Source organism: Haplochromis burtoni, unplaced genomic scaffold, assembly GCF_018398535.1.
Source record: "Haplochromis burtoni strain Fernald_Lab_line unplaced genomic scaffold, NCSU_Asbu1 Contig_66, whole genome shotgun sequence".
Taxonomy (NCBI): domain Eukaryota; kingdom Metazoa; phylum Chordata; class Actinopteri; order Cichliformes; family Cichlidae; genus Haplochromis; species Haplochromis burtoni.
Window position 1 is genome coordinate 1,820,674 of NW_024582427.1, and position 19,098 is coordinate 1,839,771.

Here is a 19,098-nt window from a genome sequence, read left to right on the forward strand (position 1 = left end):
CTGCAAATCTGAATTAAGATTTGTAATTTAAAAGATGGAGGCTTTGTGGATAAAGATAGGGAGAGAAGAGGAGATATTACCATAATAAGAGCCTCTTCATTTGCACACAAGCCCAAGCTATGCCCACAACACCACCCCCAAACTCCCTCTGGTCTGTAGTCACACCCATTAAGCCTGCAAAGCTTTCATTGTCCAGCCAGGCTGCGGACCTGAGGACCTATTGCCAACAGATCTGGCTGGGTGAAGGGTTACGCGGAGACAATAGGTGTCCCTCCCCCTCCTCCCTTATTTGAAATCAATCACACAGGCTTTCACATTCAGTGTCCCCCACCCTCCCCATGCTTCTCAGCAGTGACACTGGGCTTGGGCCAGCTCCCAACAGAGTCCTCATGCTAAAATCGTCAGTGCTCCTTTCAGAACGAGTCCCACCCTGGACACACTGTCCCTCACAGAGCATTCATGTAAGAGTAGAGCTGTTGTTAAAGGAGCACCACGTAATGTCGCCTCAAAGGGCATGTGGTAGCTTGTATGAGTAAACAAGCCACACTCGCAACCTCTGCTTCTTTGAGACACGTTCAAAACTTATCTCAACTGTCTTCTTGTGGTTTTGAACCTTGTCTTCGACTTGAGATTAAAAACAAAAAGAAAAATTGTGGGAGGGGGGGCAGACTTTGTTCCCAAATTTCCCAAGCTGAGGTCACGCTTAAAGGCCCAAGCTATCTATTTTTTTTCTTGCCACAAAAGCACTTAAGGCTTTAATTGTTAATGGATTTTTCATGTCTCAGTCAATCAGTCATAATTCAAAATAAGATCTGCATTTTTAGATTTAGGGATGCTGTTGGAGATAAATATGAATACGCTGGTATTTTGGAAAGAAATAGATAGCCCACGACATGACAGGTTTGGCACTTGATTAAATTCCTCTCTTCTTTTGCCCCCAATAGCCTTCACTTGTTGTGTCATTCAGAATAATTTATAAAAGGCAATTGTCTTTCTGTTGTTGATATGTACATAACAATAGTTTAATATTCTAATATATTCACAGGAAATCATCGATTCAGGCACTTTGCTGCCACTACAGCAACTTCTTAGCATGAGAGATCCTGAGATTTAAGACTGTTTTCTCCTTAAATAAGCAACACAAAAGTAATATAATCTTATATAAACAGATTTATATTTAACAATCAGTTTCTTATCTTCTATGATAGCAAAATAAATCTTTTGTTTTTTTGTTTTTGTCAAAATGTCTTTATGACCGAGGTTTTCCAGCCCTGGTTGTGGGTCGAGTTTGTGGAGGAGATCTTTGTCTGCTGCCTTAAAAGAGAGAAAGCACTTAAAGGCATTTCAAGTACCAGGGTCACTTCTGTTGAGTTTTATGCCTCCAAAGCTAAAACTGTTCTTGGGCACTGTTCCACAACTGATAGTCCAAAGTACCATGATTGGTTTGTCCTCCTTTCTTCTGTCCATGATGTAACACTTCAAAACTCCACCTTGGTGTCAAGCGTAGTGTCCTTGGTGCTCCATGTGCAGAGGTGTGTGGCTGTGCATGTATTTGTGTGTGTACGTGTGTTTACAAATGCTATCTATATTCCAGGGCTTTGTCGGATGCCATAGTGGAGGTCCAATGAACAACATCGCATGAATAAATCTTTAATTTACCTTTAGAAAGGAGCAGCAGTCCTTCAGTTTGGTAGCCAGAGGATGTTACTTCATTCAAAAGCCCAAAGTAGTGTTTCCCAACTGTAGTGTTGTGTTTGTACGTGTGTGGTGTTCGTGCGCCTATCGAAGAGCCGTCTTCGTGTCTATCCGAGAGTGCACGTCCTGGTAGCCCAAGAGGCAGGGGTCGGTGGATAAGGCATCATGGGTAAAAACTGAGTCGTTGTCAGAGGAGCAGGAGCTGGATGTGTCCTCGCATGAAGGAGAGTATTGTTCAAAAGGCGTTGACAGATCCAAGTACTGAGGGGAAGAGGAAGTTGAATTAATAAGAAGAAATTCTAGAGAAATGCACAATTAAATGTTTTTGAAAATTTTCAGTAAAAATCAATAAAGATTGAACTTGACTGGCTATCACACTGCTATTGAACACATTTTGGAGAGTTGTTTTCATCATAGTTTTGGACCACCAGGTCAGCACAGACTGGTTTTGGATTGGTTGCTTTAAAGATTGTTATGAATGTATCTAAGCTCATGAACACCTAAAAGCAAACAAATCAAACATGTTAACTTCTGGCACATCTGCAAAGGAATAACAAAAAGTGCTGCAATTTCAGCAGCCAAACACTGTTTGATTTTGTGTTTATTGCTTTGAGTTTATAGGATCAGAAATCTGCTCAGCTCAAGCAGTCTGCGTGCTGAACATCTGGGCTGCAGATTGTTGGTGTCAATGAAAATGTGTGCACACATCTTTATGGTTGCAGACGTTACTGTGTGTTTGTGAATGAGTCTGAAACCTATAGGACTACCATGAGTTTTATAAAGTGAACAGAAGGAAAAATTGAACAACAGTAGACTTACACATAACACAGGAACATTTACAGGTGGATAGATTGGTATATATGTTTGAAACCTACCTCGTCAGAAATGGACAGGAGCACCCTGTCCAGTTCCTCAACCAGCTGTTTGAAGGTTGGTCTCTGGGTGGGAACAGCATGCCAGCATTCACGCATCATCATATAGCTGCAGGAAAAAATATATAAGGATAATTTACCATTGGGCACATGTTACCACTGCATTCTTTAGAAAAGATCTGGACAAAAATGTGCTATGCTAAAGATATGTAGTTACTGGTGGTAGCTTTAGTGGATCCAGTTTATTTACTGCTCTTTACTTGTCTCCTACAATGTTTCTTAGAATAGATAGGCATGTTTGCTAACAGTTGAGAGTAAAGTTTAAAAAGAAAAGAGGGCTTGCTTACAGTTCGTGTGTGCAGTTTGATGGTTTGTCCATGCGATGTCCTTCCTTCAGCAGCTTAAAAAGTTCCTCAACAGGGATACCAGGGTACGGTGAACCGCCCAGTGTGAATATTTCCCACATCAATACACCAAATGACCACCTGAACACAGAAAGGTAGCATCGATGATTTCTTTAGTATGAAGCAATTGTTCTCAACTGGATTCGTTCAGCAGTAACCATGGGATAAGTAGAAAGATTAACTCCACTATTAAACAACTGGGCTCATCTGAAGAGTTAAATATATATTTAGTTTTGGCTGCTCCCTTATTTCCCAAGGGGTCGCCACAGATGGATCTTCGCATTTTGTTTGGTGCAGATTTGATGCCAGATTCCTTTTTGAAACAACCCTCCAATTTATCCAGGCTTGGGATAGGTAATAGGGGTATTGAGGTTTTGCAGACACGTGAGCAGTAACCACATGTGTGAAGTGTGACAGCTATGGTGACAATATAGGATCAAGTGAATAAAGCCCCAGCCATACATACTTAGAGGCTGATCCATGGCTACCTGTCAGCAACTTGTCTTGAGGGAAAAACAAAGATTCCCAAACTTGTTGCAAGATGTTGCTGGAGGTTGATGGCAGTTGCTGGAAAAATAATTGCTAAAGGCCCAGTTTGTGCCTATTCCCAGAGTCAAAGTAGAGATCTTTCATAGGTAAAGTGAACAGGTTAGCCACTATACCGTGGGCTCACTATAATGCTGAGGAGTTAAAAGTAGAAAAAAGCAGTTGAAACAGCTCACTAAAGCTAGAGATAATGATAAACTGTGAAGACACAGTAGCTAAGTACATTTTTAAATAAAAAAAATCTTTAGTTAACTTTTTTGCTAGCAGTTACATTACTAGCTAAAAATACGTATTTAAAGATGAACAGTTGAAATGGCGACTAAAGGTACAAACAACATTTTTAAATTAACAGTGAATACAGTGAAATTGGTTGCTTATAGATCATAAATAAAGTAGCAGCTAAAAGTGGCACATAAATAATAAGCTAAAACTTTAATAATTAAAAAGAAAATGTTCTAACTACAACTAAGAAACTTGTAGTCGTGGGCGATCGTGGCTCAAGAGTTGGCCGTTTGTGTCCTTGGGCAAGACACTTCACCCGTTGCCTACTGGTGGTGGTCAGACGGCCCGGTGGCGCCAATGTCCGGCAGCCTCGCCTCTGTCAGTGCGCCCCAGGGCAGCTGTGGCTACAATGTAGCTTGCCATCACCAGTGTGTGAATGGGTGGATGACTGAATGTAATGTAAAGCGCTTTGGGGTCCATAGGGACTAAGTAAAGCGCTATACAAATACAGGCCATTTACCATTTTGTTGTCCAGCTCTAAAATGATTTTAACTGAACACATTTGAAAATGAAAGGTTTTCTTGATGTTGCTGTAAAAACATTGGATAGCACTCGTTAGCCTTACGGGGAAAAGGTTTCAAGGAGTTTGAGTACAAGTTTAGACAAGATGTGAGAAGGAAGGTATAACACTGATATTTTTGAGACTTTACTGTGATGAGTTGAACTTACACATCACTCTGGTGAGTGTAGACTCTGTCAAACAAAGCTTCTGGTGCCATCCACTTCACTGGTAGTCGTCCCTGAAGAGCAGACACGAACACATTAGAGCCTCTCACTACCCAAACTTAACCAGAATCTCATCCTAGTTAGTTGCGCCATGCTCCTGCATGTCTCTCATATGATCTTTCCCCTACTCGCTCTTCATCGACTCTTTTCTAATTAAGTCCCATTAAGCCTGCTGCCAGTCAGAGGAAAACATCAAACATCTGGTTTCAGGAGTATTAAAACTGTAAAGGAAACCAGTCAGTAATAAAATGACTAAGGGGCAGATAGGTTTATAAGCAGCCGTAGATATATATGTACCTACCATGTACAGTACTAACGGGAAAGGGTTGTACAAACTGATTGCTAACAATACTGCAGTAGTATTTCTGAGCAAAAAGACATTAGATCGAGGCATTTAAAAAATAGTATTTTTCCTTTGAAACTTGATTTGAGATGTCAATATTTTAGCTAGCTATGCTGGAAAAATTAAAAGAATAACAACAGCTTAGCTGCACCCTAGTCTGGGTGTTAGAGGCGCAAATTCCTAAAACAAATGCTCCTTAGAAATGTTACTCACATTGGTGGTTTTCTTGTAGTAGTCAATCTGGTGGACTCCTCTGGCCAGGCCAAAGTCAGCAATCTTCATCACATTGTCCTCGGTCACCAGAACATTCCTGGCTGCCAAATCTCTGTGGATGCACTGCAAAGAGAAAAGAAGGGGATGAAAAATTCCCAACACGAGCTGTTGAGTCTCCAGATTAAATAAACAGATTTAAAAAATTTAGATAAAAAAAACACACACACACAATATATATAGTTTCTAAATATATTGCATGTTTCTTTTGATTTTTAGATAACTGTACGACTTATTTCTCCCAATGCATGACAAGCTCTCAGATTTGTGGCGTGACATTTCCCTGTCTGAAAATGCTGAGGTAGGGGAGGTAAAAATGACTGACTGCAGATTTCCCAAAAAGTTAAAAGACGCGGGAGCCTAAAATCAACACACGGTGCCTCAGTTTGGTGAGGTCCGCAAAAATATAATGTCTTTATATAGAAATCCTGGAGTTTTAAGAAAAACAACCCTTTGCGAGGAAAAAAGAAAGCAGTGTTTGCCCACATTGAATGGATGTCATTAAGTTTATTTTGGTTTTCATTTGAAATAGACGTGGGATTTGTGGGGACGTGCGAAATGAGCCAGTCTTGGTTTGTGGGTCTCCCCATAATGGAGGGTTAGATTCAGGCTCCTGCATTCTTCGGAGGCCTTATAGCCAGAAACCTGATGCCTACACCCAGACGAAGGCTCTGCCGGCCTGTTTGCTAACAGATTTATGGCAGCGCTAAAAAGGACAAAGCCATGCAATGAAGGGACGGACAGATGGATGGAGAAGAGTAAACAGGACTGAAGCTGCAGCAGCTCTCTGCTGAGAAATGCCTGTCTGGGAAAGTGACTGGCAGACAAGGAGACGTGTTGATATGAAGCACGCAAACATGGTGCATGCTGGGAAATTGAAAGGACAAGAAACATGTGGATGGGGGTAGAAAAAGGAGAACCGACAGGAAGGACAAAGAGAGGAAGAACAGCTGGTGCTGCCTCAACCAGACTAATCAATTTGAAGGCCAAGTCCCAAAATACGATGAATTACATGAAGGAACCTGATCCTTTCAATCAAAACCACATTTCTTATATTACAGCCTCTTTGGGGCATATATAACTCTGAAGACCTAAAGAAGTTTAGTCCTGCCCTCATTTTATGTCTGCATTACTCTGTGGGGATTCAGACACACTCCAATAGACAGGCAACCTGTCCAGGTTATCAGGGGTTAGGAAAATAGATGGATTGATGGATCAATATGGATACACATCAGTTGGCCCTGTCTCATAAAAAAAGATGTTCCAGTACAGCTAAACTGAATTTTCAATCACATTTTGAGGGAAGTCTGTTTTCTCCCGGACTATGACTGCTTGTATTGTTTAACTAATATGTCTGTATTAGCATATCTTTGCATATCGTTACTTTGCGTTCCTACTGTTGCTGTACTTGTGATACTAATCTGGTTAGCGTCACGAAAGTTTCGACTTTAAGGTGAACAAATGTTTTTTTTAGAAACCTAAACAAACAGCCAGTAGAAATATTACTGAAAAGTTGGGGAAAAAATCCAGAACTACAAAAGAAATAAGCTATAGTTACTACTTCTAGTACATTTCAACTCTTTATAGAGAGCTTACTCTTTTAGAGGCCAGGTACTCCATCCCTCTAGCCACCTGGTAGGCACAGGACAGCAGGTCTTTAAAGGTGAGCTGCTCTTCAGGCACCTTAGTCACATCAAAGGTGTAATCCATGCCTGGAGGTCGTCGGGCTCGCAGGTACTCCCTCAGACTTCCTTTGGAAGCATACTCCACCAGCACATACAGAGGGCCTGGGTGGGGGCAAGCAAAAACAGGATGAAGGGCTGCAACCACCACAGCTGAAACAATCCCTAAATCAGGCAGATCTTCGTTAGATTAATGATAACAAAATGACTTGGGAGGAAAATGAGGAAATGTGTTGGTTCTTATCCAAAATAAAGGTTAGACACTCACCATCCTGTGTACAGACTCCCAGCAGGTTGATAATGTTCTTGTGCTTGTCCATCACCTTCATCAACTCCATCTCTGAGATGAGGTCTGCCAGATCTTTGTCTGTGGCGTCATCTGAGAGAGACATGTAGTTTTATTTAGTTGACATGCTGTTATAAGTAAGATCTGCCAAGTTAATCTCAGGAATTATTTCGCTGGTAGTATTCCTTTCTTACCTTTGAGCATCTTGACTGCTACAGTAGTGGCTTGTTCTGGACAGTCCTTGTTGATGCCGTAGGCTTCAGCTCTGACCACCTGACCAAAGCAGCCTTCTCCTAGAGGTTTACCCAATGTTAGACTAGAAAGAGAAAGGGAGTCTTAGTGAAAATAAGTATGTCCAAAAGAAAACTGTACAAATCCATAATTTGAAGCTCCGGTTTCTAAAACTATAGGTTTGATGGAGCCAAAAATGTCTTGCGGGCTTGTTTCTTTTTTGGTTCACACATGATGCGAGCGCTACAATGTTTAAATGAGTACAGATCCCGGCAGCCAAACTAAACTCAGTGAAGAAATACTTTTAGCAAGGAGCAGACACTTTAAATGTAGTTGAGGCTTAACAGTTCGGATTATTTAAATATATATATATATATTGATACAAAGCATTTGTGATTGATTATCATCTACATCTCAATAAATAATGACAGATGACTTACTTCTCCCTGGGGAACTCCCAGTCTGGGTCATAGGGCAACTCAAACTCCATGACTCCAGCCAACATTGGTGAACAGCTGGAAGACAGGCGAGCCACCCTCATCAGAGATGCGCTGGACTTCCCTGACGAGTTGGACTCCACTGAGTACTGAAGAAAGAGATAAAGATGTCAGGTTTTAAGAGGTTTGCCTTCAGATGCAGTTGGATCATCCATTGTGTCATAGCAGGTTATGAGACGTACCTGTCTGCGAAGAGGGAACTTGGAAAGCTTCTGCACTGGGAGTGCATCAAATGGCTCCCTTCTGGGGTTGACCTGCATTCGGCACAACACCACGATGACAATGGCCATGATCAGAGCCAGGAATCCACAAGCATAGATAATTATGTCGCTATATTTGGTTTCCATTGTTTCCATAGCATCTGCTGCTTCTTCCTCTGCAGGTACAAGATGAAAAATTAGAGGAAAAAAATGTAATTCAATAGGAGAGGGAACTCAAAACAAGAAATGATTAGTTGAAGGTTTGTGGAGTATTTGATGGCAAACGTGCTATATATCAATGATTAGCTGAGCAAAGCAATGCTAAAATATTTTGAAAAGACCATGCAAAGTAGTGTAGAGTGACTTTTTTTATATAGTTACGTTGCTTCGTTCTTACCTGAAATGACAGTGAGCCAGGCAGACTGGTGGGCATAGCCAATTGAATTTCCAGCCAGACAGGTGTACTCTCCAGCATCCTCCATGGTAACTTTGGACAGGTAGAGGACCTCCACCTCGGACATGTTCAGACTGCCAGTCTGCATGACACAAAATGCAATGATGGGGCATGATAAGAGCGCTAGGAAGAAGTTAGGTTTGGAAGCTACCAGAGGAGTTGCTGTTAACAAAACGTGAAAGGATAGCATCTCGTTGTATTACCAACCTTGAGGACCTGAACGTAGGGGGTCCCGTCAGGACCATAGCGTCTGCCGTTCCTTTCGATGTGCTTGAGCCACTGAATGTGAGGTTGGGCGTCACTGTAGACCTTGCAGTGGAACTGGACGTCACTGCCTACCACTGCTGTGGTGTTGGCTGGCAAACCTGCCTGCAGGATCGGCCTGTGGGGTGAACGCTCTGTTTTTGGAGGAAATCACACGGAAGAGGTAAGCAAAGGGAGCAAAGATTCAGACTGAAAAATTGTTCAAAGATCAAGAGAAACCACTCAATGCATTTGCTCATCTCAAAGAAACAGCAGAGCATATGGAGACAAAGGTTAATTTATCTGTTAGGCATGTATGAAGTTTTAGGCAGGTAATGGGTAATCACCTGACTGCCTCTTAAAGACATTCATTTGTTTAGTCATTTAAAGCCCACAAAAATGCATGCTTTGCAAATAAGCTCCTTAAAATAGCCAGCAATTGTCATTGTCACCCTCAATATGTTTCTATGCTGGCAAAAGACCAGGAAATGTCATTTTGGAATGAAAATTGGTTCCATTAGCATGCCTATTTGCCGCTAGTCTCTTTGATCTGTGGTCACTCTCTCTCTCTGATCTCGTTAGCTGCCTCGTTAGTCTTTTCCCCCCGTCAGCAGGGACGGAAACTGACCCTGCGGTGGAGAGATAGCGAACAAACGAACAAACAAACCGCAGCACTGCTCGATCTCTTGTCACAAGTCAGGTAGAAAACTGGAGTGGAAGTCTGACCATCCACATCTTGCCCGCCGCAGCCCGACACCAGGCACCCCTGTCACCATTTGCTCACTCGCTCAGTTATCTCCTCTCTCAGACTGGAGCCTTAAATTTGAAGGAATTCTGCTTTTTTGTGCTGACCAATGCTTTTCAGCCAGATTGTATAATCCAACCAATAAAGATTTTCTGTTATTTATGGCTTTAGTTTAGTGCTTACTCGTGTAAGGGTTGTGTTCTTCACTCTAGATGTCACAAGATATGCTTTTTTGTTTATTTTACTTTTTAAATATGAACATTAAATATGAGAAGCATGATCTTTCATGTCTTACCCAGAACATCAAGAACATAGCTGTGACTGATGGAGCCATATTTGTTCTCTACCACACAGGTATAGTTTCCTCTGTCTGAGGGCACAACACTTTCCATCACCAGGCTCCAGTGCTGGTGTCGTAGCTGGCAGATAAAGTACAAAATTATATGAATAAGAGAGCAAATAAAAACACAATCTGTTTATGTCGCACGAGATGACAAACTGAAACCTTCGTCACCTTGATGCCTCCAATGCGATGCTCTCCTCTAAATTCGCGTCCATTTTTGAGCCAGCGGATGCTCGGCATGGGGCTACCCATAGCTGGACAACGAAACTTCACTGTGTTTCCTGCAGGAACAGCATAGAGTTTCTTCTCCATACGCTGGGGATGTGTCCAATACGGTCCTGCACAGACAAAGAACCGCAAATAAGCCGTTAAAGCACAAAATTCAAGAAATGCAGCTGCTAAATAAACAGCAATTTTACCTCTGTAGAAGTAAACTTGGTCATTTTCAATCTCAGCTGAAGAATCCTCCAAGTCGTTGTCCTCATCGTCGTCCCCAGATCCCAGCGAGTCTGAGACGAAGACATGTCAAAAACCATTTACGGCTGCCTCTAATCCTCATTACTTAAAAGCTTTTTTTTAAAACCAGTGACTTTATATATAAAAAAAAATCCAGTAAAGCATCAAAACTGCACTGCGGGTGCTCTTACCTGCCACAGTGATAGTGAAGTTCCTCACAGGCTCTTTGGATCCCCGGAGAACACAAACATAAACACCTGAATCTTCATATGTTACGTCTGTGATTTCCATGATGGCGCCTCGCATCTGGATCCGGGGTGTGGGCAGAACACGTGCACCCTCCTTGTACCAGTTTACAGCCATGCCGGGCCGGGTGCTCATGTCACAGCGCAGTTTTAGGACGTTGCCTGGCTCTAACAGGAGATGCTCTGTGGTGTCCTCACTCAAGTCCTCGAGAACATCTGCTAAAAGCAGGCATGGTATTAGCTTGCGGTGCTGAAGGCTCTTCTCAAGTTTTTATGATCAGTCTGAACACCCTTTTCGAGCTCTCCTTCTCCTTCTCTTTATTTCTTTTGTAGCTCTGATTATCTCACCACAGAGCCCAGTCTAATCGCTATTCCTTCAGTTATGACCTTCAGCTCCTCAAACTCCATTATCTCCAGTCCCCACATACACACAAGCACAATGACATTGCCATGGAGACAGGGCCTTACTGACCCGAGCCACCTCCACTCCCCCTTCCCCTCTTCATCTTTTTGTTCCCCTGTGAATTGTTATGAGACTGAGAGCAATCTGGCTAGCTCTGCAAACTCCCTCAAAAAGAAGCAAAGAAAAGAAACAAGAAGGAAGGGAGACTGAAGCTGATGAACATGTCGCAATGTGACAGCGGTCGCAGAGTGAATATAAAGGGTGGTAAAGGCTCACTAATGATCTAAGAGACCAAAGAGAAGCAAAATCTGTGGAGGTGGATGCCAAGTTTAGAGCTCTCACGGTTGGCAAACATACCACTGTATGGTAAATGTATACTTTCACTTCTCACACCCAAATAGATTTTATTTATTTTTAAAAAGCTCTAAGTGTAAAAGCTCCAGAGTGAGGTTACCTGAGGGAATTTTAGTAGCAGGCATGTCCTCAGTTTGGGAAATGATAATCCCTGTGAAAGGGAAAAGTTGTCATTTAAAAAAAGTAAAGATGTGGGATGTTAAAAATTGACACTAAGCATTTCTATCTAAACAACATAAAAAAAATCATATGCCTATAAATCCTAAATATTCATATAATGATAAGTCTGCCTTACCAGGCAGGACCTCCAGCCATGCTGACTGCATGGCCTGCACTGTCTGTCCCGCATGGGTGTTCTCAGCCATGCAGATGTACTCGCCAGCATCCTCCACAGTGATGTTGGACAGATGGAGAGTATTCACCTTGGATGATATGTTCTGCAGGGGCTGCGTGACAGATTATTTTAGAGTGATGAGAAGAGAACACAGTGCAGAGGACAATAAAACTGCTGACGTTAGCAGATCTGTTCTCACCGTCAGAGCCCTGAGGCCAGGGGGTCCTCCCTGGTTCTGACCTGGTTCGCTGACATTCACCTTCAGCCACTGCACCTTTGTGCTTCCTGGTCTGTGGACTTTACACATCAACTTTGCCTGACCACCAACCACTGCTGTGGTGTTTTCTGGGTAACCTGGAACTATCAGAGGCCTAGTGACCCGAAGATCTGGAAACCAAATGTGGAGATGGAGGAGAGAAACTCAGAAAAGACAGATGATCAGTCATATCTTTTTCCTGTTATTGAGATTTGTTTCATTGTTATATTTCAGATCAGTGACAGCCTCCTTATTTACTCTTTCTCTCAATCTTGAACCTATTTCAGGCTTCACAGTACAGCTATTTTGCAGAATAAAGGAATCAGTAAACTGCTACAAGTCGTCGTAGTCTCAATAACCAAGTGAACAAGGCAAAAATTGTCAAAACACATCCTGGCGGTTTCATTTTACCTCTGAAAGGTCCGGCAACAGAAGCACACCATGTTCCTAAACAACCACAGCCATTTAATGCTACCAGGAACCGGTGATAGAGTGCCCTGATAACCCAGCCACTATGGTGTCACCCTCAGCTACAGTGCCATCCATTCAGTGGGTCACTCACCCACTCACTTGCTGGAGCATATGTGCGCCCTGGCTAGACCTCGCTTTCTGCTCAGTCACTCAGAACGAGCAATTTTCCAGGGCAATTTTCTGTCTGATTGCTTCCTGCGAGCGCTTAGTGAAAGGCAATCTGTTTCCCTGTCGGAGTGAAGTGCTATCTCTTTTTCCAAACACCAGAGTACACGCAGGTAATCCTTTCAGGAACAAATATACAGTCACTACCTTCTGAGTGGAAAATGAGAAATGGCAGTTGGTCAAAAGCAAATGAAAGAAACACCTTGGAGGCAAACAAACTCAACACTTCGTTTGTTTACAGGGAGTCAGAAACGTGAAATCCCAACAAGCCACAATTTTATCTACCGTAGTTAAAAAAAAGTTAGGAAAAAAACCTGTAAATCAGAGAGCTGAAGCACACACACTATACCCACGCTAATGAACTTGCAGAGACAGCGACGGTGCCCCAGAGATGAACTCGCAGCAGAGTGTGAATTGCCACCCAGAGGCGAGGGGGCAAACAAAACACAACACAACACAAACAAACCCGCTCAGCTGGTGCGAGCCAGCCAGCCGGCCAGCCGGCCGGCCAGCCAGCCGGGCTGGCAGCAGAGCCTCGTATGGTACAATGAAGAGGCATTTGTGGCCCAATGCAGGAACGTACAGCAGCAGAGCCCTCAAATATGTACTTTTATCCAATTAGGTTTACTTCCAGCAGGCTAAAGAACTTCCCAGAATTATCCAGTTTCTGATTAACTTTCAAGGAAAATTGCTGGAATTCATTACATTGTCAGTTTGCAGCTCCCACTTATAATTACAAAGCTATAATGGTTTGGGGGCACACATGCATGTAGCATACGCCACCACAGGAAGTATGCATTCAGCATTATTTTATACAAAAGCTGCATTATAGCTACTTCTTATGATGTATAAAATTAATGTTGCTAACAACTGCTGCATTTCCATTTCATAGACATTTGATATATATATATATATATATATATATATATATATATTTTATTTTTAAACAAAATTGATCATCCAGTCATCCTCTAATCTGTGACATGTGTGGTTAAATTATGTCTTATGTTTTATTTTTGGTGATTTACAGTCAAGTACAGAGTTTATAGACAAAAATCTTAACTTAGACTTTTATATAATCTAATGATGTAGCAGGGAAAAAAATCTGGACTGAAAATGAGTTTTCCTTTTGCTGCAGCATACAATTAGCAACATTAGATATATAATTATATTTGACATGCGCTCGGAGCGGGTTTCAAATTAGTAACTGAACATAAAATACCCACAGAATTGTTTCAGGTGATTATTAAAAGCTTAGTTAAAGTTTGTTTATGGCCTACTACAAGATTTAGTTTGGATAAATAAATAAAGTTGGCAGCTTGGAAGGTGTAGATTCTATTATATACCAGAAGTTAGGAAAATGCCGGTCACTGTTTCAAGGCCAGTTGCTGCTTTTACAGCTCTTGTTTTTCTTGACTTTGGACATTATGGTGACCATCAATCAAAGCACCAGTACATGAACTGGTGCAGACAATTTATGCATGTAAAATACAAACCCTGATATCCGGTGCATGCTATTAAAATCTAACTGCTTTTATAACTGTTTGACTATTTACTCACATCTCTTGAGGGGCTTTTTTTGAAGCCCCCTCTTGCACACTGTCGTCGGAACAACAAGTCCCGGCTGGCCTCGACAGCCCTGCAGTCTAAACTGGAGCCACAGAGACGGCTTCTGTTCTCTGTGCCTCAGGGACAACCATCCACCTCGACTTTCATCAATCTACACACATCCTCAAAAAGAATGTCACCCCAAAGTCCTCTAATCTTAAGTATTAAGCTAGTTTATTTTGCAGCAGAAGATAAAATTATTATCACACATAATAGTTTCATTTTTGAAAGCTGGCTGTATAAAAGGCTGATTGTGGCTTACCTCAGTAGAAACATTTTAATGGCACCTTAAACTAACAGTGCCTGGTGCACTGCATTGGCTTCTGTTTATAAAGCATCAGTGAGAAGGCCCTGCCACCCCCCTCCCCATCCTCTACAGCTGGCACGCAGCCAGGCAGATTTACACTTCCGTGCCTCAGGGCCCCGGACAGATCAGGTAGCGCCGTTTACAAACGCTGAGAGCTTCCGACTTCTTCGCTCTTTCTGACTCTCGCCTACAAGCTCTCGTAATCATTTTTCTGTCACCCTGCCTCCCTCTGGGCTAAACTTTCTAAGGAGGGAAAGTGGACTGGTCCACACAATTCCAGATACATAACATATTTTTAAGAATTTAAAGCAGCTTCACTCCTAGTCAACAGATGAATAAAAATGAGACCTGCTATCTGGCTGTGATCAACCTCCCCCCCCCCTCCCCAGCCATATGCTTATCTAAGGTTTATGCAAAGACAAACCCCAAGTGATCAAGTTAATACTAACTGTGTGATATCAGAGCAGAATTTCCTGACTTACCTTTTATTCTTAAGCCATCGGTGGTTCTGGCCGTGACTCTGACCACCAAACAGAGCAGCAGAATACAGAACAAGCAGACCCGCGTCATCTTCTGTGGGTGACGTGCGTGTTTTGTGGGCTAAAAGGGAAAATTAAACGTTGGAAGCCTATTCCGGGCCTCACACTCCACTCGCTGGCATTGGCAACTTCAGAGACCCCCAAAGTCTGTAAACGTGGAGCCTGCTGGGAAAAACAAACACATGGCAGACAGTTATCTGCTGATCAGAAACCTGATTCTCTGAGGAGATCTAGCAGGGGAGCAGCTAAAGACACAAACTTTTCTGTTCACTTTTAAGCCAGATGGCAAAAACACAAACAATTGTCAGGCCAAATAGTTAAAGAGAGAGCCTGTATTGACTGTGAGCAGCTGTATTCTTAACCAGATGTCCTGCTATCTGTCCCACTCGTATGCCTCACATTGTCCAGGCTCTCCTGCGTGATGAATAAGGAGCAGGGCTGTTACTGCCTGTTGTTTGTCAGTGGATGGTGCTTGGTCTGTCCCGGGATAATGGGCCCTTACTAGGAAAACACTTGAAACTTGCCAGGAAGCTACAGAATCTGAAGGAGCAGCAGAGAGATTGGACTAAAAGTTGATGAGACTTCAGGTTCAGGAGGTGGAAACCCAAAGACAGGAGGAAAACAGTGAAATGGGTGATGGTAGTGGGTTTTCAAAATCTGAAATGCACTGGTGTTCTTACCTAGACCCAGATCTGGTAACAGGGCCAGCTACAAAGGCAGTTTTATGATTGGTCATTGTATTTTCCCTACTTAATCTGTGAATCTATAAAATGCTATGGTGCCTTGAAATGTTTTTTTTAATCTAACAAACAGTCCAGAACCACAGTGATATCCAGCTTACTATTAAAGAAGTCAATGAAAAGCAGCAACTCCTCAGAAATAATGGGGGAAAACAGAAAAAGCAGAAAGCTGATTACTAATGAATTAATAATATTGACTTTCAACTCAAATAAACAATTGCAACTATTTTTCAGCTCAAAATAATTTTCACAGTATTGTTAGCTGTGAGTTTTACCTCCAGATGTTGTTATACGTTATTAATGATCGATAAACCTGTTTCAAACATTTTGACTCGCATAGAAAGTGATATTGAAGTACAGAGGTTATTAAAGCGGTCTAAGCATCTGAATGCGGACAAACAGTAAACTGACAGTCTGTAGGAACGCTAAAGGAATAATACACTGGTTTTCTTTTTTCTGCTGCAAGCACAGCCAACTGAGCACAGGCGCCAGATCCTGGTGCGTGCGCTCCATGTAGGCAAGCCGCGCCCACACACACACAGATACGCACGCACGAACACATACACACACTGTTTAAAGAACCAGCTTGCTGAATGAAACGTATTCTTTCTCAATTAAGGACTGGAAAACATTTTTCTCCTGCTGCTGCTAATTCCGCTGGCACGCAGCCTTCCCGTATTCAGCTGGAGCCAAAACACTTCTGCTGTATTGTACTTTTATATTTCAGTACCATAATCCACGCTCAATAAAGCACCTAAGAGCTGTATTAATGTCACACCGTGCGTGTAGTTTACAATCAACTCAAGAACCGACGAATGAGAATCGTTGTTTGTTTCACAGTTAAACCTAGAAGTTTGTAATTTTGGAGCCCGCACGTGAGCCCCCCCTCAGTCAAAAAACTTTGCTCTGCAGAATAAAGGAGCTGATAGTGTTTAGATAATGTTCCTGAAAAATACTTTAATTAAATGTTAAAAAGGATGATCAATCTTTCATTCACGCGTTAATGGCACTTGTGGTCTGATGAAGTTCAAACTCCGCTTTGGGCGATATAAACAATCTTTTCTCCTGACAAGTGGAAAGTTCAGTGTCTACTAATTGATCTGTTTTGCTTTCATTGGGAAACACGCATAAAATTATAAATCTTTCGTCTCTAAACCCCCCGATTAACTTAAAATTAACTCGTTGGTGGGTGAAATTACACTGTGTGTTCTATCAGTCCTATTCGGTTTTTTTCATGATGGATGGTGGGATTATATGATCTATAACTCTCTGGTAATCTAGCCCCCGGTCCGCCGTGCCTGCTGATAGGACAAAAATGAATGAAACTCAAAGAAGCTCCAGCTGTCTCTGTCTGTTTTCACCCACCTTTGCTTTGGGTCTGTCCTCGCAGTGATAATTGGCACCGGTGTGGAAATCACTCCTTGTCCCGGTTGATCCGAGCGAATATTGAAATCCTCATTTGGAGAGCCACTTTTCCCGGTGTATCCTTCCCAAAAATCAGTCTGTGAGCGTGTTTCAGCTTATGTGTATCCGACTAAAATCGAAGCTGAGCCTTAAATCCATCAAAAAACAGTGGCCTGTTACACGAACGACAGCTGTCGGGCTCTTCCAGTGACCCGGGGGAAAGCGTTGCGATCCCCGGGGCAAAGTCCACTGCAGGCTGCCGCTCAGAAGGCTAAATCCACGGAGATAAAGAAAAACAGTCAGGGAGCGAGGAACTTACGAGTAAGAGTTGTATGAAAATGCTGAAAATGATCCGATTTATAGAGACGGGTACAAAACAAAAACAAACAAAAAAAACCCGTGCCCCGTAGTTCAGAGTCCCTTCTTGGTTACACTGCAACACCGTTTTGGATACGCGCGTCTTTACGCAGCGCTTCTTCAAGTTCCACTGCTCAGTGTGTAATTCCCAATAAGCTCTGCTGATCAAATGTGGGGCTCAGCCTCCCTCCACAGTCCTGTTTCGTTCAACTGCTGAGAGAGAGAGGAGCGAGCGACTGCGACCTTCACACACCAGCCCTCGTACAGCACCCTGCTGCTCTCTGGACGGCAGTCACAACAACAATGGTCTGAGAGCGGCCAGGGGAGCAGGAGGAGGAGAAAGGAGGGGAGAGGATAAGGGAGAGAGAGAGAGTGAGAGAGGGGAGGGGTACATCCCTGCCACCCCTTCACAAAACAGCCCCATGCTACCAAAGAGCTGGCAAATAAAACCCAAGACTCTCTCCCCCTCTCTCTCCTCTCTGCAGAGTTGAAATCTAAGTCTAACGGTATTCGGTATTAAAATTGCTAGAAGCATTTTTCTCTCATACAGTAATTAGCCACATAAATCACGCCACTGATGAGGTTTTTTTTAAGGTGTCATAATTTATTGGGGGTTAATTGCCCTTTTGAAGACACAACCAATTAAGTCGTTTTTGTGAGTGAATGTGTGAGAACTGCCTCCCTGTTTAATTGCCTCAATGAAAAAAAGCTAAACAACACAAAACAAGACAATGGCATTTAAATAAATACAGGCCCTGCTTTAAAAAAATCTGGTTGTCACACTTTGTCTTAATGTTTCCCCTCATTTGGAAGTTTTGATGCATTTTAGTAAAACACATGTGGTAAATTCTCAGAGTTATTAGACTACAGGTCTCACAACTCTTTAATCTTGTGAAGTAAAATGAAGTATTAGCATGCAGCAAAGAAATAGGGTTTCTCCAGGATCAGCATGACATCAGAATTCATGCAGAGATAAGGATAACAACTGATATGACAACAAAGTCAGAAGATGGGAACATAAATCACACAAGTACGCTAATTAAATCATTCCTTCTTCCAGATGCAGTTCAGTCTTCAGCCTCCGTGTCCTATAAAATGTCTTGTGTGTCCTTGGCAGGATTTCATCTGCAAACTTTAAAGTAAAGGACAGTGCGTCACTTGAAGCTTTTTATCTCACTAGCAGCTACATATTCTGGTAAAGTCTAATAAATGTCCAAGTTCTTGGGTGTTAGATCCCCATCACCCTCAGAAAGTTAATGTCAGAGGTTTATAAAGAGGTTTTATCCATCTATTCTCACTTAGAAATGTTAGGATAAGATTTGGAATCCTCTCATCAGGTTTCTTTTTTCTGTTGATGTTGAGTCTGTTCTTTCACCTTTGTGTTTCACTTTTTCCCTGCCATGCCTTTACTACTTATAGCAATCTGTGAGAGGCTCTGATCAACAGGACAAGAAACATGTAACCTGCAGCCCATTCCGATTTGTTTTAGTTTCTTTTGGCCAGTTTATTAAATATATCAGATGCTGACCAACATGCTTTACAGAAAGCAGTTAAAACAATCCTTTAACCTAGTGGAGAAAAATAAGGTGTATGCTAATAACATCAATTTCTAGGAGTAATTTTGTGTGTAATCACAGTGC

At 42.3% G+C, this 19,098-nt stretch overlaps 1 protein-coding gene across 2 annotated transcripts; it reads right to left on the reverse strand.

Annotated features, from left to right (window-relative positions):
- Window positions 1–732: 732 nt before the first annotated feature.
- On the reverse strand, window positions 733–17,767 carry fgfr4 (fibroblast growth factor receptor 4). 2 transcript variants are annotated; one of them, XM_005923139.3, is made up of 21 exons: window positions 17,063–17,767; window positions 14,901–15,119; window positions 11,811–11,998; window positions 11,573–11,723; window positions 11,378–11,428; window positions 10,467–10,736; window positions 10,239–10,328; window positions 9,991–10,157; window positions 9,772–9,895; window positions 8,696–8,886; window positions 8,432–8,570; window positions 8,017–8,210; window positions 7,778–7,923; window positions 7,301–7,422; window positions 7,089–7,199; window positions 6,735–6,925; window positions 5,082–5,204; window positions 4,469–4,539; window positions 2,915–3,052; window positions 2,571–2,676; window positions 733–1,956 (listed from the first exon to the last, which is right to left on the reverse strand). In XM_005923139.3, exons 2-21 carry the CDS (start codon window positions 14,986–14,988, stop codon window positions 1,780–1,782), a joined length of 2,838 nt encoding a protein of 945 aa, XP_005923201.1. In that variant the 5' UTR covers window positions 14,989–15,119; window positions 17,063–17,767; the 3' UTR covers window positions 733–1,779. The 2 variants fall into 2 exon arrangements, with proteins under 2 accessions (XP_005923201.1, XP_005923202.1); XM_005923140.3 differs by having other exon boundaries at window positions 14,901–15,122.
- Window positions 17,768–19,098: the final 1,331 nt, after the last annotated feature.

Coding starts and splice junctions, on each gene's coding strand:
- fgfr4 (XM_005923139.3), bottom strand. CDS start 14,988: ATGACGCGGGTCTGCTTGTTCTGTATTCTGCTGCTCTGTTTGGTGGTC. Junction 8,887..9,771: donor CTATGTTCTTGATGTTCTGG/GTAAGACATGAA, acceptor CTCCAAAAACAG/AGCGTTCACCCCACAGGCCG. Junction 7,200..7,300: donor AGCAGTCAAGATGCTCAAAG/GTAAGAAAGGAA, acceptor TGTCTCTCTCAG/ATGACGCCACAGACAAAGAT.